This window comes from Cervus canadensis, chromosome 2, assembly GCF_019320065.1.
Source record: "Cervus canadensis isolate Bull #8, Minnesota chromosome 2, ASM1932006v1, whole genome shotgun sequence".
NCBI lineage: Eukaryota > Metazoa > Chordata > Mammalia > Artiodactyla > Cervidae > Cervus > Cervus canadensis.
The window spans coordinates 47183881-47207735 of NC_057387.1; the positions used below are offsets into that span (position 1 = coordinate 47183881).

Consider the following 23855-nt stretch of genomic DNA (forward strand, 5'->3'; position numbering starts at 1 on the left):
GAGGCCTGAGAAGTACTCCCAGAACTCTCTTCCTGTGGGAAGACTGCCTTAACCCCTCCCTGGGGTGGTCTTACACCAGAATACATTATAGACCCTCCATTGGCCTTCCTCCCTACCTTGTGGGTTCTGTTGGGTTGGGTTAAAGATCCTCTGCTCATCTTTCATGCCTTCTTTGCCCCACTGCAGAGCCTGCTGTCTCCTGTGGCATTTGGGTTTGGCACTGAGTACCTGGCTCGTTTTGAAGAGCAAGGTGTGGGGCTGCAGTGGAGCAATATTGGGAATAGTCCCATGGAAGGGGATGAATTCAGTTTTCTGATGTCCATGAAGATGATGCTCCTTGATGCTGCTCTGTATGGCTTGCTTGCCTGGTATCTTGACCAGGTGTTTCCAGGTAAGGGTCCTCTTCCATAGGATAAAGGTAATTATATTCTTTAGTTCCTCTGCCTTTTCACTCTAGTTTAAATCTTAATCAAATATCCCATGCTTTTGGATTGGAAGAATTAATATTGTTCAAATGACCATACTTCCCAAAGCAATCTACAGATTTAATGGGATCCCTATTGAATTACTCCAGTATTCTCGCCTGGAGAATTCCATGGACTGTATAGTCCATGGGGTTGCAAATAGTCAGACATGACTGAGTGACTTTCACTTACTCACTCACTCACTATCAAATTACTCAAGATATTTTTCACAGAACTAGAACAAATAATCCTAAAATTTATATGGAACCATGAAAGACGCAAAATTGCCAAAGTAATCCTGAGGAAAAAGAACAAAGCTGGAAGCATAACCTCCCAGACTTCAGACAACACTACAAAACTATAGGAATCAAAACAGCATGGTATTGGAGCAAAAACAGACAAATGGATCAGTGAAACAGAATATAGAGCCCATGATTAAATCCACACACCTACACCCAATTAATCTTTGGTAAAGGAGGTAAGGATATACAATAGAGAAAATACAGTCTCTTTAGCAAGTGATGTTGGGAAAACTGGACAGCTACATGTAAATCAATGAAATTAGAACACAGCCTCACCTTTAACACAAAAATAAACTCAAAATGGTTTAAAGACTTAAAATATAAGACATGATACCATAAAACTCCTAGAAAGGGATATAGGCAAAACACTCTTGAACATAAATTATAGAAATGCTTTCCCAGGTCAGTCTCCTAAGGCAAAAGAAATAAAAGCAAAAATAAACAAATGGAACATAATCAAACTTCTTAGATTTTGCACAGCAAAAAAGGCATAAAGCAAAAAGACAGTCTATGGACTGGAAGAAAATGATTGCAAACAATGCAATAGGCAAGGGATTAATTTCCAAAACATACAAACAGCTTACACAACTCAACAGCAAAAAACAACAACCAAATCAAAAAATGGGCAGAAGACATTTATTCAAAGAAGAATAGACATTTATTCAAAGAAGACATACAGATGATCAATGAGCTCATGAAAAGATGCTCAACACTGCTAACTATTAAAGAAATGCAAATCAAAAATATAGTGAGGTACTAGTTAGAATGGCCATCATTAATAAGTCTGCAAATAACAAATGCTGGAGAGGGTGTGGAGAAAAGGGAACCCTCCTATACTATTGGTGGGAATGTAAATTCATACAGCCACTATGGAAGGTAGTCTGGAGGTTCCTTAAAAAAATTAAAAATAGAGCTGCCATATAATTCATCTCATTCCTGGGCATATATCCAGAGAAAACTGTAATTTGAAAAGATACATGCACCCGAATATTCAAAGCAGCACTATTTATAATAACCAAGGAATAGAAGCAAACTATGTGTCCACTGACAGAGGAATGGATAAAGAATATATATACAATGGAATACTACTCAGCCTTAAAAAGAATGAAATAATGCCATTTGCAGTGATGTGGGTGCACCTAGATATTGTCAAACTGAGTGAAGTAAGTCAGATACAGAAAGACAGAAATCACATGATGTCACTTATATGTGGAATCTAAAAACATGGTGCAAATGTTTTGTTATTTACAAAAGAGAAAGACTCACAGACATGGAAAAGAAACTTATAGAGACTTTCCTGATGGTCCAGGAACTAAGAATTTGCACTCCCAATGCAGGGGGCCTGGGTTCAATCCCTGGTCCAGGAACCAGATCCCACACACCACAACTAGAAAAATAGGTCCTGCATCCCACATGTTAGAATGAAGACTGAAGATCCTGCATGCCACAACAAAGACCTAGAGCAGCAAAATAAATAAATATAAATAAATATTTTTAAAAAGAAGAAAAAAAAGAAAATGAACTTATGGTTACTAAAGGTGATAGCAGAGTTGTTGCTGCTGCTGCTAAGTCGCATCAGTCGTGTCCGACTCTGTGCAACCCCATAGACGGCAGCCCACCAGGATCCCCCGTCTCCAGGCAAGAACACTGGAGTGGGTTGCCATTTCCTTCTCCAATGCATGAAAGTGAAAAGTGAAAATGAAGTCGCTCAGTCGTGTCCGACTCTTAGTGACCCCATGGACTGCAGCCTACCAGACTCCTCCATCCATGGGATTTTCCAGGCAAGAGTACTGGAGTGGGTTGCCATTGCCTTCTCCAATAGCAGGGTAGGGGGGATAAATTAGGAGTTTGTGATTAACATATACACAGTACTATATATAATGTAGATAAACAACGGAGACCTGCTGTACAGCACAGGGAACTATATTCAATATCTTATAACAACCTATAATGGGAAAGAATCTAAAAAAGGAATAGGTATGGTGTACAGCAAAGTAATTCTACCAAACCTAATACAACATTTTATATCAACTATACTTCAATTTTTTCAAAATCTTATTCTTTCTGAAGTCTTTCAGCTTGAACTCTCAGAACCCATATTTAAATCTTAAATCCAGGAACCAAAAATCCATCAGTGAATGCTTGACTCACCTTTAGAAATAGATTCCGAATCTGATCCATTGTCACCACCTCTACACAACCTTCTCAGTCCAAGCCTCCTCCTTCCATCATCATCTCTTACCAGTCTGTTCTCCACACTGTGTTCAGAGAGATCCTTTCGGAATCTAGGTCACGTGGTATCAATTCTCTCTTCAAATTCTTCAGAAGATGTCAGTGTAAGAAGATGCTGAACTCACCTTCCCTCATAGAGAACTGAGTCTTCAGCTTCATATGGAACCATGTCCTCTTTTAAAAAAAACCTAAAGTCCGGCTGAGTGATAACTACACATCAGGCAAAGCAGGTAGGGGAGTCTAAGACACAGTTTCACCATAACCCCCACCCTTGGCACAGTGATCCACAACCAGGAGGGATCTCAGAACCCAACACCCATTTGCTACTTGTATTCATCATAATATTGGAAGTCCTAGCCACAGCAGTCAGACAAGAAAAAGAAATTAAACACATCCAAATCAGAAAAGAGGTACATTTATACATAGTAACATTTGTAGATGACATTATTTTAGGTATAGAAAACTCTAAAGACTCCATCAAAAAAAAAAACCTGTTAGAACTAATTTAAAAATTCAGTAAAATTACAGGATACAAATTCCATACACAAAAATCTCTGAGCACCAAAGAATTGATGCTTTTGAACTGTGGTGTTGGAAAAGACTCTTGAGAGTCCCTTGGACTGCAAGGAGATCAAACCGGTCCATCCTAAAGGAAATCAGTCCTGAATATTCATTAGAAGGACTGATGCTTAAGCTGAAGCTCCAATACTTTGGCCACCTGATGCAAAGAACTGGTTCATTGGAAAAGACCATGATGCTGGTAAAGACTGAAGGCAGGAAGAGAAGGGGACGACAGAGGATGAGATGGTTGTATGGTATCACTGACTTGATGGACATGAGTTTGAGCAAGCTCGGGGAGTTGGTGATGGACAGGGAAGCCTGGTGTGCTGCAGTCCATGGGGTCACAAAGAGTTGGACACAACTGAGCAACTGAACTGAACTGATGAATAACAAGGGCACTACTATCATTCTGAACACTCCAAAGGTTTTAAGAGCTCTGTACCAGGAACTGTGGACAAAGATCAAGTATTACTTTGTATTCTATACACACTGCAATATATCTCATTTGGGGGGAAGAGAGAGTCAATGGACATAATTCAACTTTATAACAGTGAATTCAAAGAAATATACTTGACTTTCTCAGCCTCCATTATTTCCATCTCACTTGGCCATTAGAGAGAGGTATAATAAACGAAAATTAATTAGATTGAAAATAAAATTTGTGCATATTTCAAGAGCTTTCTTTTAGCCAAGCTAAAGCTTTAATGTGTTCAACCACTATGTACTAAGCAGCACCAGTGTATTAGGCTCAGTAGCACAGGTACTCAGAAAAGAAGGAGTGGAAAAAACTGACACAAGCCTGTCCTTGAGGGATTACAGTCTAGCATTGCCATAAAGCATAGGGTAACTATTAAATAAGCAAAGATAATATTCTCACAAAATCAACATTTATAGGCAGCAAGCTAAGAGAACTGGACTAGAAACTTGGTAGTTTATTCTTTGAAACTCAAGTGGATCCAGTAGGATGGTATGGTTAAGATTAGTGGTGTTGGGCTTCCCTGGTAGCTCAATGATGAAGAATCCACCTGCCAATGTAGGAGACACAGGTTTGATCCCTGGTCCAGGAAGATCCCACATGCCATACAACAACTAAACTCATGTGCCAAAACTATTGAGCCTTTGCTCTGGAGCCTGGGAGCTGAAATTACTGAGCCCACAGACTGCAACCCCTGGAGGCTGTGAGCTCCAGAGCCTGTGTTTTGCAACAAGAGCAGCCCCCGCAATGAGAAGCCCATGCACCACAACTAGAGAGTAGCCCCCACTCACTGCAACTAGAGAAAAGCCCATGCAGCAGTAAAGAACCAGCGCAGCCAAAAATAATTAATTTTTTTTTAAAAGATCAGTGGTATTAGAACCAGACTACCAGTGTTGGAATTCTTACACCTCTATTAAATTAGCTGTGACATTGGACAGAAGCTTCAAATTCCATGTGCCTTAATTTCCTTATCCACAAGAATAGTAATACTACCTATCCCTTTGTGTCATTTAGCACATTGATTAAATTATTTAGCACATTGAAGGGGCTCACAGTTATGTTTGACACAGAAAGAACATTCAACAAATGTTAATGATTATCATCACTATTATTATCTGGTAACTGTTGAAAAGAGCATGCTTAGATTCTTTAATTAAATGGTTTCTTGGAAAACTCATGTTAGCTAAGATCATCAGTCTTAGTGTTGCTGATTTCACCCCTGAAACATGACCTTTTGAATTGAAGCATATTAGAAGTAGTAGTCTTAGAGGAAGCATGCGGATAGCCATGTAATGCTTATGAACTATAAATATATATAGTTACAACCTGAGGTACAGGTAGATAAATTCTAGATCTTATAGAACAATGGTAAGATTGAACTGCTTAGACTTTTTCTCTTTATTTGCCTATCTATCTTTAGGGGACTATGGAACCCCACTTCCTTGGTACTTCCTTCTACAAGAGTCTTACTGGCTAGGTGGTGAAGGTGAGTTGTTTAAATTTTTTTTTTAATTAAGAAAGAAAAATAAATGTTTGAAATTAACTCCTTTGGTTCTGTATGAGATATGTGTGCATTGTAGAGGTGGTTCTTACATGAAGTGTGAGATTCCTGATTAGTTAGCTGTCTGCTGCGGGCTCTGTTCCTTGGTGCATCATCACGGCCTCTGGGAACCCCTATTTTGTGAGTGACTGGACCAGGGTGATGGCTGAGCATTGATAAGCCTTTGCATCCTGGTTGTGCCCAGTGGATTAAAGTACACGCTTAAAAGAAAGCCAGACCACTTGAGGGTGCAAACGAGGTTTGCAACTTCTCAATTTAAAGCAAACAGATCTAGAGAATCTGGAAATGAAAGTTGTGGTATATATACACAATGAAATATTACTCAGCTATTAAAAAGAACACATTTGAGTCAGTTTTTTCTAATGAGGTGAATGAAACAGGAGCCTATTATACAGAGTGAAGTAAGTCAGAAAGAAAAACACCAATACAGTATATTAATGCATATATGTGGGATTTAGAAAGATGGTAACGACAACCTTATGTACAAGACAGCAAAACAGACACAGATATAAAGAACAGACGTTTGGACTCTGTGGGAGAAGGCCAGGGTGGGATGATTTGAGAGAATAGCATTGAAGCATGTGTATTACCATATGTGAAACAGATAACCAGTTCAAGTTCAATGCATGAAACAGGGCACTCAAAGCCGGTACACTAGGACAACCCAGAGGGATGGGGTGGGGAAGGCGTAGGAGGGGGGTTCAGGACCAGGGAACACATGTACACCTGTGGCTGATTCAGATCAATGTACGGCAAAAACCGCCACAATATTGTAATGTAATTAACCTCCAATTAAAATAAATAAATTAATTTAAAAAAATAAAGCAGACAGATCTAGAAAATCACAAAGGAATCCATCTTCTGCTGTGTCCCCTCGTGTGTTTTTTTATTCCTCCCCACTTTTTCAAATATAAATAAATTTATTTTCCCAAAGCAATAAGTTTATTTTCCTGGCATCCAGAGGCTGGGGCAGACTCCCAGATTCCCTTAGTGTTGGTCTTTCTTGTGATTGGGAAAGAGGGTTAAAAGGACATTTGCCCAGAATGCATCATAGGTAAAATTTACCTTTCTTCCTGAACAGGACAGAAGCCCAGGGAGAGTTCTAGAAGTAGGGGGTAGAGAGGGGAGCTGTGGACTATAGACTCCTGTGAGGGATGAGGAGATAGAGAAATTCCAGAGCTGAGAGTGGGTGCACCCCTGGAGCTAGGAGTCTCTGGAAGCAAAGGAGATGCTTTCCAATCTGTTTGTTCTTTACCTACTTGCTCTTTACTTTGTATTACTGGGCCTGGGCCAGGATTTAGCCTTTAAGTGCTAAGATAGATGTTTGTTTTCTCTAGGGGATTAGTCTAGGACCTTTAAAAGGTTTGCAGTGGGGGTTGCCTTTTTTTTAATGATTCAAACAAACAACATTTCAACAGCTCAGTGTTTTCCCCCCCTCCATTATGTTGCCTTGTCTGGCTTTCTTGTCTATCTAGTAAACTTCTAAATTTCTACTATAATAGAGTTATAACCTATCATAAATGGGAATTTTCAACACAGAAGTCTGTTCATGAAATGTTTCTAATTTCAGTGAGTATCAGGACTTTGTGGGCTGGTTTTTCCCTCTATAATCTCAACAGATAGGCTGCCTCTAAAAAGGAAAATCTTAAGACAAATGTGCTCCTTCAAAAATGAGTCACATGTATTTTTGCCAACAGAAGCTAAATATTTTTCACCTGTCTCACAGGCTAGACTGAAATAGATTCCTAAATTTCTCTAAAATTAGAAAAGAGCTGAGTTTTTCCACCTAATCCCCTCCTTTCACAGATGAAAACATGGAGCCCAAGAGACATCTAATGTCTAACCCAGTTCCTGTTGGCCATTTTGGACAAAATCTGGAATTGGGACATGCATTTCCTGGCAAGGAACTCAATCCGGTGACTAGGAGAATATTTTCTCCTGCTATTTTATTATTATACATTTAATGCAGTATGATGGCTAGTAAAGTGGTCAAAGGGATTGTGGGCAATAGATTTAAAAGTCCTTCAGAAAACAGAAGTACCAGAGGGGGCCGGTCCCTGACCAGGGCCCAGTATGTGTCACTCCACCACACAGCCTGCGATCTACAGACAGCAGTGTGGACAGAAGAGGCCTTGGCTGACTGCAGCATTAGAACATTCACCCTGCTCATGTATGTGCACTTGTAGCCAGAGCCTTTAGATGCTTGGCAACAATGGTTTCCTCCTGCCTCTGCTTTCTTCTCTGTCTGGCTTGTTTTTCTGCTTCTCTTCCCCTTTCAGGATGTTGTGATGTCCTTTTTTTTTTCAGTTAATGAATTTATTTTTTGTATTGGAGAATAGTTGTTCTACAGTGTTGTGTTCGTTTCTAAGTACAGCAAAGCAAGTCTGCCACATGTATATATATCCCTTCTTCCTTGGATTTCCTTCCCGTTTAAATTACCACAGAGCATTGAGTAGAGTTCCCTGTGCTATATAATCTGTTCTCATCATTAGTTATCTATTTGTCCTTTGAAACCAAATGTAAAGTTTACAAAAAGTGCCTCTGTGAGGGCTAGGGGTATGGGTGTTGTGTGTGTCAGAGTATGTGTGAGTGTGAGAATATGTGTGTGAGTGTTTACACCACAATTTGTGCAAGCCTGTACGACAGCCAGGCTCAACCCTGGTGTTAATCCCCAAATACTTGAATGCCCACAAAAGTATAGATAGATTTCTCAGGTAAACAATGTCTCAGTCTGCCTGCCCATCATATCAGCTTGAATGGAATTTTACTGAAGATTCACCATGATTTTGACATGTTTTGGATTGGAGTGAAAAGTACAGTTAGTGAGCTGAAAAAAATTAACCCATTTTAAAGTCAATCCTGATTTTAATTTTTTTTTTTAATCACAATTTCTGACATTGTGGGCTCCACCTGAGGATAAGTGAAACTCCTAGCACAAAAGTCCCTCTGTGCTCACCAGCGGTTGCCAAATCAGACCTCTGGGAGGCAACCCCTCTCCCCAGAACCTGTTGGAACTTCACAGCCCCACAGGTCAGAGGTTGGCAGAGCCCTCCTCGTGGCTGGTCCTGGCAATGTCCACCTGACCTTCTGAGGGAACTGTGCTTTCCAGCTATGGTAGGAGACTCTGATCCCCTCTTCTTCTCTTGTTTCCTGTCTTTCCTGATTCTCAGCCTTTACCAGGAGAGTAACAGTGGCTTCTGGTTTGTGCAGGGTGTTCAACCAGAGAAGAAAGAGCCTGGGAAAAGACAGAACCCATAACAGAGGAAATGGAGGACCCAGAACACCCAGAAGGGATAAATGGTAAAAAAAAAAAAAAAACCCTCAATAAAGAATGCAGAACAGAGGCAAGAGAAGGTTCAGAATACTGCAAAGGGCAAGAGCAGAACAGCTCATGAGTGGGGTGAAATGGAACTCAGGAAGCTGACTGTCTCTCTTGACAGGGGTTAAACCTGATACCTTCTCTAGGGTCCAGCTGCCCATGTGTGGAATGAATGGTCCAGCCAGACATTAACACATATTTCCTGGAGAAAGCAAATCCCAAGTATATGGTGTGTTTGTGCCCTTGTTAGGCAAACCCCCAGTGATTTGCACAAATGTGCTGACTTCCGAGGATTTAGCAAGAACAATAACTTGGGTCACTGGAACTTCAAGCGGATATGAGCTATAAGGAAAGACAAAAATAAATGCTCCTGTGCACAGGGGGAAAGAGTCTAGAGGAGCTGACTACACTTCATCTGTGATTTACAAATCTAGAGGTCCATTCATTCAAGCCATCAAAAGCCTTTCCTGACCCTGGAAGTTACTTAATAATTCCTCAATTCATACACCAAGTTTGCAAGTGTTCTCTTGGCCTTTACCTCCCTTACCTTCCCTCTTGAACCAGTTCTGTCCCGGTTCCCCCACCTGCACCATGTTCTTCATTCCTTAAGCACAGGGATTTCTCTAGAATTTCTCTGTGGATTCAATGCTCTGCTGTTGTCACCCTGGGTGCAGAGAGGCAGCATGGCCTCTGGACCTCACCTGATGTTTTGGGAGAAGGTCCAGCCACTCATAAACCATGTGACCTTGATTGGACTCTTGATATCTCTGTGTCTTAGGTTTCCTCATCTGTAGAAATGGCACGGTAATATCTGTTCCCCTAAGACTGTTTTAAGGGTGAAATGAGGAAATCCATACAAAGCACTTGAAACAATGCCTGGCACAGAGTAACAGCTCAACAAATGTTAGACACTATTATTACCATTATTATTCTGTAGTCACTGTTATAAAGTTATAGTTAAAGCCATAAGTACAAAAGACAATGGTCTCAACAAGGAACCTTGGGTTGTGTGTACATGAAGGCATTGTGACATCATGTTCATTTTTTCCAACAAGACTGCTTCTTTGAACGTGAGCTTCCAGGCTTGGTTCCCGGAGTATGTGTGAAGAATCTAGTGAAGATATTTGAGCCCTATGGCAGGCCAGCCGTGGACCGTCTGAACATAACCTTCTACGAAAGTCAGATTACCGCATTCCTCGGTCACAATGGAGCAGGGAAAACCACTACCTTGTAAGTCTTTGGTCATTTTCTGGGTCTCTTCTTCCTCTGTTAGCTTCAGTCTATTCTTTCTCACTCCAGGGCTTCCCTGGTGGCTCAGGTAAAGAGGCTGCCTGCAGTGTGGGAGACCCGGGTTCAAGCCCTGGGTCGGGAAGATCTCCTGAAGAAGAAAATGGCAGCCCTCTCCAATATTCCTGCCTGGAGAATCCCATGGACAGAGGAGCCTGGCAGGCTATAGTCCACGGGTTTGCAAAGAGTCGGACATGATTAAGCAACTTCTCATTCTTTCCCACAGAAGTTTAGTGAGAAAAATGTGTTCTATATAAGTGTGTCCCAGAAAAGTGTAAAGTATACTGCAGTTTTCAAAGCTTGCTCACATTTATCATTTTATTAGATCATGAAGTTGGAGAGAGGTGGAGTAGTAAGTTCATTGCCCCCTTGGTGCCAAGGAAGGGGACATCCAGAAAGCCGAAGCGACTTTCCAAGGAAACCAAGTTGTGGAGATTCCATGTGTGCAAGAACCAGATCGTCTCTTGTCTTTGATGCTGTGAGCTGGTCCCCCTATCCCCAACATCCCCAGCATTTCTATCATGATGGTGGTGATAAAGTCATGACCACTACCATCACATGCCCTCCATCTTGCATGCTAAGTCATTTTGGTTCAATTCAGTCACTTAGTCGAGTCTGACTCTTTGCAGCCCCATGGACTGCAGGACACCAGGCTTCCCTGTCCATCACCAACTCCCGGAGCTTGCTCAAACTCACATCCATCGAGTTGATGATGCCATCCAACCATCTCATCCTCTGTTGTCCCCTTCTCCTCGTGCCTTCAATCTTTCCCAGCACAGGGTCTTTTCCAATGAGTCAGTTCTTTGCATCAGGTGGCCAAAGTATCAGAGTTTCATCTTCAGCATCAGGTGTTCCAATGAATATTCAGGACTGATTTCCCTTTAGGATGAATTGGTTGGATCTCCTTGCAGTTCAAGGGACTCTCAAGAGTCTTCTCCAACACCACAGTTCAAAAGCATCAATTCTTCAGTTCTCAACTTTCTTTATAGTCCAACTTTCACATCCATACATGACTACTGGAAAAACCACAGCTTTGACTAGACAGACCTTAGTTGGCAGAGTAATATGCTTTTTAATATGCTGTCTAGATTGTTCATAACTTTTCTTCCAAGGAGCAAGCATCTTTCAATTTCATGGTAGCAGTCACCATCTGCAGTGATTTTGGAACCCAGAAAAATAAATCCTCTCACTGTTTCCTTTTTTCCCCATCTATTTGCCATGAGGTGATGGGACCAGATGCCATGATCTTAGTTTTCTGAATGTTGAGCTTTAAGCCAACTTTTTCACTCTCCTCTTTCACTTTCATCAAGAGGCTCTTTAGCTCTTCTTCGCTTTCTGCCATAAGGGTGGTGTCATCTGCATATCTGAGGTTACTGATATTTCTCCCAGCAATCTTGATTCCAGCTTGTGCTTCATCCAGTCTGGCATTTCACATGATGTACTCTGCATATGTTAAATAAGCAGGGTGACAATATACAGCCTTGACATACTCCTTCTCCTATTTGGTACCAGTCTGTTGTTCCATGTCCAGTTCTGTTACCTCTTGACCTGCATACAGATTTCTCAGGAGGCAGGTCAGGTGGTCTGGTATTCCCATCTCTTTAAGAATTTCCCACAGTTTGTTGTAATCCACAAAGTCGAAGGCTTTGGCATAGTCAATAAAGCAGAAATAGATGTTTTTCTGGAACTCTCTTGCTTTTTTGATGATCCAGTGAATGTTGGCTGTTGGTCTCTGGTTCCTCTGCCTTTTCTAAATCTAGTTTGAACATCTGGAAGACTAGCTTGGAGAATTTTGAGCGTAACTTTAGTAGTGTGTGAGATGAGTGCAATTGTGCAGTAGGTTGAACATTCTTTGGCTTTGTCTTTCTTTGGGATTGGAATGAAAACTGACCTTTTCCAGTCCTGTGGCCACTGCTGAGTTTTCCATATTTGCTATCACATTGAGTGCAGCACTTTCACAGCATCATCTTTTAGGATTTAAAATAGCTCAACTGGAATTACATCACCTCCACTAGCTTTGTTTGTAGTGATGCTTCCTAAGGCTCACTTGACTTTGCATTCCAGTGATCACACCATTGTGTTTATCTGGATCATGAAGATCTTTTTTGTATAGTTCTTCTGTGTATTCTTGCCACCTCTTCTTAATATCTTCTGCTTCTGTTAGGCCCCTACGATTTCTGTCCTTTATTGTGCCCATCTTTGCATGAAGTGTTCCCTTGGTATCTAATTTTCTTGAGGAGATCTCTAGTCTTTCCCATTCTATTGTTTCCCTCTATTTCTTTGCACTGATCCCTGAGGAAGGCTTTTTTATCTCTCTTTGCTATTCTTTGGAACTCTGCATTCAAATGTGTATATCTTTCCTTTTCTCCTTTGCCTTTAGTTTCTGTTTTCTTCTCAGCTATTTGTTAGGCCTCCTCAGGCAACCATTTTGCCTTTTTCCATTTCTTTTTCTTGGGGATGGTCTTGATCACTGCCTCCTGTACACTGTCACAAACCTCTACCCATAGTTCTTCAGACACTGTGTCTATCAGATCTAATCCCTTGAATCTATTTGTTACTTCCACTGTATAATCATAAGGGATTTGATTTAGATCATACATGAATGGTCTAGTGGTTTTCCCTACTTTCTTCAGTTTAAGTCTGAATTTGGCAATAAGGAGTTCATGATCTGAGCCACAGTCAGCTCCCGGTCTTGTTTTTGCTGACTGTATAGAGCTTCTCCATCTTTGGCTGCAAAGAATATAATCAATCTGATTTCACTGTTGACCATCTGGTGATGTCCATGTGTAGAGCCTCCTCTTGTGTTGTTGGAAGAAGGTGTTTGCTATGACCAGTGTGTTCTCTTGGCAAAACTCTCTTAGACTTTGACCTGCTTCATTTTGTACTCCAAGGCCAAATTTGCCTGTTACTCCAGGTATTTCTTGACTTCCTACTTTTGCATTCCAGTCCCCTATAATAAAAAAGGACATCTTTTGTGGTGTTAGTTCTAGAAGATCTTGTAGGTCTTCATAGAACCGTTCAACTTCAGCTTCTTCGGGATTGCTGGTTGGGGCACAGACTTGGATTACTCTGATATTGAATGGTTTGCCTTAGAAAGGAACAGAGATCATTCTGTCATTTTTGAGATTGCATCCAAGTACTGCATTTCAGACTCTTTTGTTGACTATGATGGCTACTCCATTTCTTCTAAGGGATTCTTGCCTACAGTAGATATAATGGTCACCTGAGTTAAATTCACCCATTCCAGTCCATTTTAGTTCACTGATTCCTAAAATGTCAGTGTTCACTCTTGCCATCTCCTGTTTGACCACTTCCAATTTGCCTTGATTCATGGACCTAACATTCTAGGTTCCTATGCAGTATTGCTCTTTATAGCATTGTACTTTACTTCCATCACCAGTCACATCCACAACTGGGTGTTGTTTTTGTTTAGGCTCCATCTCTTCATTCTTTCTGGAGTTATTTCTCCACTGATCTCCCATAGCATACTGGGCACCTACCGACCTGGGGAGTTCATCTTTCAGTGTCCTATCTTTTTGCCTTTTCATGCTGTTCATGGGGTTCTCAAGGCAGGAATACTGAAGTGGTTTGCCGTTCCCTTCTCCAGTGGACCATGTTTTGTCAGAACTCTCCACCACGCCCCGTCCACCTTCGGTGGCCCTACATGGCATTGCTTATAGTTGCATTGAGTTAGACAAGACGGTGGTCCATGTGATCAGTTTGGCTTGTTTTCTGTGATTGTGGTTTTCATTCTGTCTTCCCTCTGATGAATAAGGATAAGAGGCTTATGGAAGTTTCCTGATGGGAGCGACTGACTGAGGGGAAAACTGGGTCTTGTTCTGATGGGCAGGGCCATGCTCAGTAAATCTTTAATCCAATTGTCTGTTGAGGGCTATGTTCCCTCCCTGTTGTTTCACCTGAGGCCAAACTATGGTGGAGGTAATGAAGATAATGGAAACCTTCTTCGAAAGGTCCCATACAAGGTCTCAGTGCCCCCAACCCTGCAGCAGGCCACTGTTGACCCACGCCTCTGCTGGAGACTCCCAGACACTCACGGGCAAGTCTGGGTCAGTCTCTTGTGTGGTCACTGCTCCTTTCTCCTGGGTCCTGGTGCACATAAGGTTCTGTTTGTGCCCTCTAAGAGTCTGTTTCCCCAGTCCTGTGTAAGTTCTGGGGGCTCTATGGCAGGGTTAATGGCAACCTCCTCCAAGAGGGTTTATGCCATACCCAACTCTGCTGCACCCAGAGCCCCTGCCCCCTGCGGCAGGCCACTGCTCACCTGTACCTTTGCAGGAGACACTCAAACACAGTTCTGGCTCAGTCTCTGTGGGGTCTCTGGGACCTAGTGCACATAAGGGTTTTTTGAGCCCTCTGAGCATCTCTGGCCAGTAAGGGGTTTGATTCTAAGCGTGATTTCACCCCTCCTGCCATCTTACTGGTGCTGCTCCTTTGCCCTTGGACGTGGGGTATCTTTTTTTGGTGGGATCCAACATTCTCCAGTCGACAGTTGTTCAGCAGCGAGTTGTAGTTTTGGAGTTCTCGCAGGAGGAGATGAGCGCACATCCTTCTACTCTGCCATCTTACACTGCCAGATTTTTCTCTATCCCTCATTAAGAAATATCCCTCATGGTTTCTCAGTGACTCTTCTGAGAAAAATATTCCCCAGTCCCATTAGAGGCTAAGTTACAGCATCAACTTCTCCACACAGGGATAATGTGCCCGTCCATGTGCAAACCAAGGCAATGATGGAGCGGATTCCTTACATCTGGTTTCCATGGTCTTCTGATAGATGGCTACCCTCTGAATGCCTTAGTCGTTTCAGTCGTGTCCAAGTCTGTGTGACCCTATGGAATGTAGCCTCCTAGGCTCTTTGCCCATGGGATTCTCCAGGCAAGAATACTGGAATGGGTTGCCATGCTCTTCTCTAGGGGATCTTCCAACCCAGGGGTCAAACCCACATCTGTTAAGTCTCCTGCATTGGCAGGCAGGTTCTTAACCACTTGCATTACCTGAGAAGCCTGTAGAGTACTACTTACTTTCAAAGAGCATTCCTTTTCCTACCTATGAGGGTTGGTGGTAGCTCTGGAGAAAAGGATACATAAAGAATGCTCACTTACAGCCAGAGATCCCTCTGCAACTCAGTCATCACAGCTCCTGGTGCTGTAGTGAAAGTGTTAGTTGCTTGGTCATGTCCGACTCATTGCAACCCCATGGACTATAGCCCACCAGGCCCATCTGTCCATGGGCTTCTCCAGGTAAGAATACTGGAGTAGGTAGTCATTCCAGTCTCCAGGGGATCTTCCTGACCAAGGGGCTCGAACCCCGGTCTCCCACACGACAGGAAGATTGTTTACTGTCTGAGCCACCAGGAAGCCCATCACTCCAGGGGCTCAGTTAAAGGTATTCAGCACATGGGCCCATGTTTTGTCTGATGTCACCATCACAAAGGGCAGGGTCTTGGTGAGAAGCCCAAGCATTAGCACGTGTTTGTTAATTAACTGATTGAACCCATTCCTGGGAATTATCACCACAATTTTGGATCCAAAATAATAAAAAGGGGAGCAACTGAAAACCCAGTTCAGGGAAGATGAAGGCTCTTCATGGAGGCCTCAGCTCAGGACACTCCCCTGACTTTTCTAAGGGACCCAGGCACCATCTGCAGTAAAGAGAACATGGCCAACTATAGTTCCCCAAGGAAGAGCAGGGGCGGCCCTTTCAAGGGGCAGGGAACCCATGTGAATGCACTCATCAAGTCCTTCGGCTTTTTGCTGAGCCCCAGGAAGGAACAGCCGTGTACACCCTGCATTGGAATGTTCTCTGAGGGCGGGTTCAGTGCCAGTGGAATGTGGGGCTGGTGCCATTCCACTTGGTTCTGTTTCCCTCTAGTGGTTGATCAACAGACAAGTTCAGAGAGTCTGAGATTGTATCTGACTCAGGGACAAAGCTGGGAGGAGCGGCACTGACCCATCTTATTTCTCTCCGTGTTAACTAATATGGTCAGAGGACCCCGAACACAACCATATTACTTCATGCATGAGAAACGCAGCATCACCTGGGGGCTGGAACACAATGCTTAATAAAAGTAGTATAACTTTTTTGACTCTTCCTTTATGCTAGCACTGTTCTAAGCGTTTTAGAGGCAATAATTGTATTTAATCCTCACAAAATACCCCATGAAGTGAGAGTCATCATTTCCCATTTTACAAAAATAAGTTAACGGTGCTGATGGGCTTGTTCTTAATTTGGATCCAAAATTGTTGTGAGAATTCCCAGGCCTGAGTTCAATCAACTAATTAACAAATACTTGTTGAATGCTTGGGCTTCTCACCAAGACTTTGCACTTTGTGATGGTGATATCAGGCAAAACTCAACCCATGTGCTGAATACCTTTAACTGAGCCTCCACAGCGCCAGGAGCTGTGATGGCTGAGTCAGGGAGGGATCTCTGGCTGTAAGCGCGCATTCTGCAGCTGGAAATCCCAGAGGCCCATCGGCACCTGCCTGTGAGTACTGGGATGTAAGAGAAGCCCAGAAGGAAGGCAGATGTACTCATCCTCCTGGGGGTCTTGAGTACACACTGGTGCTAAGCCCTATCTGGGAAACTGTTGGTTCCTGCCGCTAGTGATGGTTTGGGTTTAACTGAAAGGCACAGGTAGAATTACTGAGAGTCCTCATTGACCTTGGGATGGAGGCTGCTGTCCTAAGGTGTTCCTAAAGGCCAGGCTCTCGGCCACTGACTCCTGCTTTTGGCAGATCCATCGTGACCGGTCTGTTGCCACCGACATCCGGGACTGTGCTTGTTGGGGGAAAGGACATTGAAACCAACCTGGATGCTATCCGGCAGAGCCTTGGCATGTGTCCACAGCACAACATCCTGTTCCACCAGTAAGCAGAACAGGAACCGAGACCCTCCCGGTGCCCTAACCTCACCCTGCCCTCCCCTAACATGTTCTCTAGAGCGCAGCTGAGGGATGCTGGCTCTGGGGCCAGAGGCCATACTCTTCAGTGGCTTCCCCCACAGTTGGGGTCCTCTGTCCTGTTGGCACTGAGAAGGGCCCTCAGAACATGAGACTGTGCCTCTCCTGCTCAGTGCTGAGGTCTTCCTGCTCAGGAGGCCGGCGCTGCCTTCTCTCTGTCAGGGTGGCTGGTCCTGGGGCCCCTTGCTTAGAACTTGCCCAGAAGTCTGGTCGTTCTCAGGGACCATGAGGGGACCATGAGGGGACACACAGAGGGGACCATGGCTCCTGTTTTCCTCTTCAGCCGGCATTAAAAGCTGACTTTTGAGGAAGCTTTTCAGTTGTTTTTTTTCCCAAACTTTTCTTATATAAAAAATTATATGTAGTCATTGAATAAAGGAAGGAGAGATCACAGGAAGGAAGGCAATATAGATTGAAACTAAAAATCACCTGTAATTTTACCACCCATAGGAAACCACTGTTAACACTTTGATATATAATTTTTCAAACCTTTCTCTTATGCATCTATAGCTATACATATATTTGAAATTATAAAAGAATAAAACTCTGCTTACCATTTAGTAACCTGCTATTTTAATGCTTTTTTAAACCTAAGATATCATGATCATTTTTTCATGCTGTTATGTATTCTTCTATAAAATAATTTTTAATGTATAGGTACTATTCCATTGTATAATGTGCTATTTAAGCTGTCAGATATTTTGGTAGGATCAGTATCTTGTCTCATTTTTCTGTTTTGAACACCACCACGATGAGCACTGTGACTGCTAAATCTCTGTGCTCGTCTTTAATTATCTCTATGAGGTAAATTGTTACAAGTGGAAATGCTGAGTGCATTGTGTTTCTCACTGCGCCATCCCCATAGCCTCACTGTGGCTGAACACATCCTGTTCTACGCACAGCTGAAAGGGAGGTCCTGGGACGAGGCCCAGCTAGAGATGGAAGCCATGCTGGAGGACACAGGCCTCCACCACAAGAGGAACGAAGAGGCCCAGGATCTATCAGGTGCTTGGTATCGGAAAAAGGGCTTCAGATGGCCAATCCATGGTTTCCCAGTGCACGGGGCCTTGTATATGTGTGTGTGTGTGTGTGTGCGCGTGTGCGCATGTATATTCTTAGACTTGTAACAGGAGAGCTCCTAAGGGTTGGAATAATCTATAAAGTTATTCTGAGCATGTAAGAGAAACCAACCTCTGGATTACTTTCTACATAGAACACTATCTTGCAGCAGCCGGGGCTGCATGTGCCCTGAGGTTTATGTGTTTGAACTAAAAATGTGGGAACAGTCTTCACATGGTCTGATCCTGGGAGGCAGGGATTTTCTGTTCTGCATCATAAGGCCTGAACCACTAGTGTTCTGAACACTGTGGACATCTAAGGAGGCAGCTTGAAGCTGCTGCTGGATCTAAGGTACCTTCCTTATGTGGTCAGCCCTGGGCCCTTCCTTCACATCGTCCACAGCTCCCGTGACCCCGCCACCTTGTCCGTCTAGGTGGCGTGCAGAGGAAGCTGTCCGTGGCCATTGCCTTCGTGGGAGATGCCAAGGTGGTGGTTCTGGATGAGCCCACCTCTGGGGTGGACCCCTACTCACGTCGCTCGATCTGGGACCTGCTCCTGAAGCATCGCTCAGGTAATGGCCACTGCACATCACGTGCTCTCGCTGAGGCCGAATGTGTGCGCTCCACTCTCTTACACCTGGCATCTTGCAACTCAGTGTAGTAACAGCCACTACTACACTCAGATGTGGCATTATCACTGGCTTGGGGAGTCTAAGTTCCAGGTGAAGCCTCCTGAGATTTTTTTTACCCCAAATATAAGCAGGGAATTACTGATGAAGCAGCCTGCTTCCCAAAATGCTCTAGAAAGTTCTCTCAACCCAAAACCCTTCTGCCTGGAACAATGGGAACAGCTCTAAGTAAAATTCCCCCTTGACAAAGGGACCCGAATTATCTACAAAAACCACCCTGTGAGGGTGATGAGCCTATATTCAGTGCTGTGGATGGAAATATCTCAAAATGGGACTGTCCCTCCTCTGTCATGGCACCTGAAACCAGATGCACAAACCCAGACAAGACAGCAAGCAGAGCCATCGTAAAAGTAACGGTGTGGTTTAAGCCTGTGGTGTATCTGCCTTCCTGGAATCCTCAATACCATTTTATTTTAAGGACATCTCATATCTAGTAGGAAAGAGTGTAAGTGTGAGTGTGTGTGTGTATGTGTGTGTGTCTGTGTGTGTGTTCTTTGCGGAGATGAAAAATGTAGCACTTAATGATCCAGAGAATATACTATAAACTCAATAGATACTCACTGACAGTGGTAAATATGTCCCATACATAGTGGTTTATTCACATCAGGTCCTATACTAAGGAAGAAATACTCTATAAAATAGTGCTTTAAAATATCAGGATGCTATAAAATCGTAGCTATTGTTATTTTTTATTCTAATATTCTAGACTGTATTGCAGAATACTTCTTTTTATTTATTAACTCCCAGTTTTGTAACCCATGGAATATGGAGTTTGCTATACACCTTCTCCCATCCATACCCAGGCCTGCCTGATAATTCCCCTGACCCCTGACCTTGCAGGCAGAACCATCATCATGTCCACTCACCACATGGACGAGGCTGACATCCTTGGGGACCGCATTGCCATCATATCCCAAGGACGGCTCTACTGCTCTGGAACCCCACTGTTTCTGAAGAACTGCTTTGGCACAGGCTTCTACTTAACCTTGGTGCGCAAGATGAAGACCATTCAGAGCCAAGGAAGAGGCTGTGAGGTTTGTGTCTGTCCAGGGAAAGAGCCTGTCCTGGGTGAGAAAGAACGTCATTCCAGACACTTCTACCCAAATCAGACTCTAGTCAGCAGAACTGACCTGTTTGTTTCTGGAACCATTTGTAGATTTTGATAAAAGAACATTCTGAACTCTCCTACAGAAATGCTTTAACCAACTAGCTTAAAGGACCTGAAATTATTACAGGCCAGAATCCTAAACTACACATGTGGTTTCGTGCAACATAGAAGGAAGGGAATGACTTATTCTGCAAGGTTACACTGTTTAAAAGACAGTGGTTATTCAAGCTTCCTTTTTTCATTCAAACATTTATGTTCGCTAATTAAACCCAAATTTCATTGGCAAATGAAAGCTAAGAAAAAACTTCCCTGGTAACTGTAACCTGAGAATAGTGATGCGAAAAAATGCCAACCAGCAGAAACCACCTCAGCATGTCAAGAATCCCAGGTTCAAGTGTGGGCTTCAAGGTGAACAGACTGTGTCGCCTTAAGCAGATTCCTTAATTCCTCATTGTTGTTGGGTTTTTTCCACATAGAAAGTGAAGCTGATAATTGCCCACTCTGTTTCCCGGGGATGTGGTAAAGATAAATGAGATAAAGTATGATAAATGTGCTTTGGGCTCCTAAAAAGGCGCTGCTCACCTTCCAGTTGTCCTGTCATGCTTGTTTTATTGTATTATAGCATTATTTACACCTTCAGCCCTGTAGTTTAGGTGTCTGGCTGCTTCTGGGTTTTCCAGTCCTGGGTAGATTTCCACAGCCCAGTGTGCATCCCTGGAGAGGGAGAAGCAGAAAGTCTTGCATGGGCTGACCTACAGCTGTCACATAAGTGATGACAAGCCAAAGGAATCCTTCAGTGTTGTCTCCGTGCCTGATTCACACACTCTCAGAACAAAATCAGACAGCCACACCCTCAGAATGCTCAGATGAAGTAATAGATTAAAACAGTGAAGAAGAATGTGCTGAGCACACGAGATGTGAGAAACGCAGCGTGGCAGTGACAGCAGTGGGCATGGGGGACGTCAGGGGGGTGCTGTAGAAATGACTGACGTCCGTCTGTTGCAGGGGGCCTGCAGCTGTGCGTCTAAGGGCTTCTCCATCAGGTGTCCAGCCTGTGCTGAGGCGGTAACTCCAGAACAAGTCTTGGACGGTAAGGACTCAAGCAGGCGGTACCTTGGTCCTGGTCTGGCAATCATCTCCGGGTATTGTTGGTGTGTCCAGCTGTCGAGCATTTCAGTGGGAGCAAAGAGAACAGTCTGTGTGCTTCTCAGGCTCACGGTCATGCAGTTGCTCATCTTCTTTGAGTTTTTGTCTCCTCCTCCATTCCCAAAGAAAGTTGAAGTCCTGGGCTTACAGGCCCTCTCCCTTTAATGAGGAACCCAGTCTTTGTTTACTCCTCGCCCTCGCCCATACTAAGCTTGCATTTCTGGGGTCCGCCTGCCTGGATCCAAGCCACTTTCCTCAGTGTCTGGAGAGGAGGTCTTCCAAAGGTGCCAGCTGGAGCCCTGTGAGCCTCGGCGATGCACAGCCCTCACAGTGAACTTCCCCAGAGAGTCGGGTTACATGGTGTAGATGCCAAATCTGTGGGTTAAGGCATAGCCCTGTTACACTCCCAGATTTTCTCTCAGTTTCCTAATTTTGAGTGCTTCTCCCTTGGATTAGATACAGTGTGTTAAACCTTATAAGGGGCACCTCCACCTCCAGAAAGATGCAAAACAGAGACTCTCACTGTGGAAGCACTCGTGATATAGGACCTGACTTCCTGGCCCCAGAGTGCTTGTCAATAGCTCTTTCTATTCTCCAAGCTCTTTCTGTTCTCTGCTAATGCCTGCCTCTCATCCTTCCCTGGTTGGGGTGGGGGGTGGGGGGTGCTGGGTGAGAGAGAAGGGAGGGGGAGGGGGTTGTCCTCACAATTGGAACACCATATTCCCCATATTCCTAAGTAGGAACAAAACTAAACCTATGTGCTGGTCCAAGTTAATGAAGGGGAAAGTATTTGCTTATTAAAGAAAAGACAAAGTTTCCTAAGCACAGATATTTTTCTAACTAAAATCTGAAACAAGAAAACAAGGCAGTATTTATGCACTATGCTTAAAAGCTGAGGGAAAATGCCCAGAGTTGCATCATATTTACTCTCTCACCCTCTCTTGCGCTGACAGAACCTGTGGTGAACACGAACATATCTTCTGAGAACATTTCTGTATCTTTTTCCTAGTCTGCCTGGCTGTAGGCCCCTCCCTGCTTTCCAAACAATTTTTTTGAAATGAATATGTTTAATTACTGGGGCTTCCCAGGTGGCTCTAGGGGTAAAGAACCTGCCTGCCAAAGCAGGAAACATAAGAGGCATGGGTTGGATCCCTCGATTGGGAAGATCCTCTGGAGGAGGGCATGGCAACCCACTCAAGTATTCTTGCCTGGAGAATCCCATGAACAGAGGAGCCTTGCAGGCTATAGTCCATGGGGTTGCAAAGAGTCAGACACAACTGAAGTGAAACACACACACCCCCCAAAGTCAATATGGAAACAGCCTGCAGGGTGGGATAAATTTTTTAACTATTACTTTATTTCTAAATAAAGGTTTATTTTCTTTGAATAGAAGAGGGATGCTGTGAATAGTGGGAAGGAAGCACAGTAAGTTGTTGTGCCCCAAATAAGAGAAGGAAGATCATTTCAATTCCCATTAGCTCCTTGGGAGGCTTTCCACTCATACAGACTCGCAAACCACACAAACTGGCAGACCCCCTTGCCAGACGCTGAAAGCCCTGCCGCCCTGAAGGACCACTTCTGGAAAGGCTGACACACACATCTAAGACACAATTCCTGGGAATCCAGCAGCTTCAGGTTCGATTTCCTTCCTCAGAGAACAATGAACGTGACCCCCAGAGAGCGGTTAGGGCAGAGCTGCTTCCTCCCACAAGGAGCCCTCCAGCCCCTGCATGAAGTCATCTGGAACTGTAGACAATTGAGTCTCATTTACATGTTTGACATAAAACAAGCCTTCCAGTCCAGCTAGGCAGAAGGATTTGGGTTGAAAGCCACGAAATCCCTCCACATGAGTCATTTCTGAAACAGAGGAAGAAGAGAACTCACTGGGTGATCCTGACTCTGAGAGGGTTGCTTGCAAAACACAGAAGAGCTAGGCTCTGGGTGGCCAGAATCCCTTACCCTTTGACCTGCTTCTCAGAACAGTATGCTAGGGAACTGTCTCTTTAAATGCATGCTTTAAATGTTTTAATTAGATTTTTAACAAGTTTTTTTATTTGTTTATTTTAATTTGGGGCCGTCCCCTGCAGCATGTGGGATATTACTCCATGACCAGGATTCAAACCTGTGCCCCCTGCATTGGAAGGCAGAGTCTTAACTACTGGACTGTTGGGGAAACCCCTAGATTTTTAATTTTAAAGTAACATATGCTCATGCATAAAATTCAATTCTGATTGCATGAGTATGTCAGGTAAATAGCTGGTACTGGATACTTCCCTTTACCCCATGCTGTGCTTCCTGCACTCCATCCCCTGGTCCTTCTCCACAGCTTCTCAATCTCCTTCTGCATTTCCTGTGAGCTGGGATTTTTTATTTGAGAAGGCAGATGCAATCAAGGGAAGTGGTGCAGTCCTCCAAAAAGTTAGGCCAGGCCTGGGTGTGTGATGTAGGAAGTGGGGTTCTCATCTAGCTTGGTCACCAGGTCCGGGTTTACTTCTTGGTCAAGTCCCATATACCTCGGGGCTTCCCAGGTGGCGCTAGTGGTAAAGAATCTGCCTGCCAGTGCAGGAGACATAAGAGAAGTGAGTTCAGTCCCTGACGCGGGAGGATCCCCTGGAAGAGGGCATGGCAACACAGTTGCCTGGAGAATCCCATGGACAGAGGAGCCTGTCAGGCCACA

General features: G+C 43.8%; 1 protein-coding gene across 1 annotated transcript in view; it reads left to right on the plus strand.

Annotated features, from left to right (window-relative positions):
- ABCA4 (ATP binding cassette subfamily A member 4) overlaps positions 1–23855 on the plus strand; it is a 133598-nt gene that overhangs the window by 68183 nt on the left and 41560 nt on the right. The window contains exons 16-24 of the mRNA XM_043448860.1: positions 187–391; positions 5455–5520; positions 8806–8895; positions 9970–10144; positions 16954–17085; positions 18043–18182; positions 18670–18807; positions 19765–19958; positions 21038–21122. Of these exons, the coding sequence (XP_043304795.1) occupies positions 187–391; positions 5455–5520; positions 8806–8895; positions 9970–10144; positions 16954–17085; positions 18043–18182; positions 18670–18807; positions 19765–19958; positions 21038–21122 (1225 nt within the window). The remainder of the gene's footprint in view (positions 1–186; positions 392–5454; positions 5521–8805; positions 8896–9969; positions 10145–16953; positions 17086–18042; positions 18183–18669; positions 18808–19764; positions 19959–21037; positions 21123–23855) is intronic.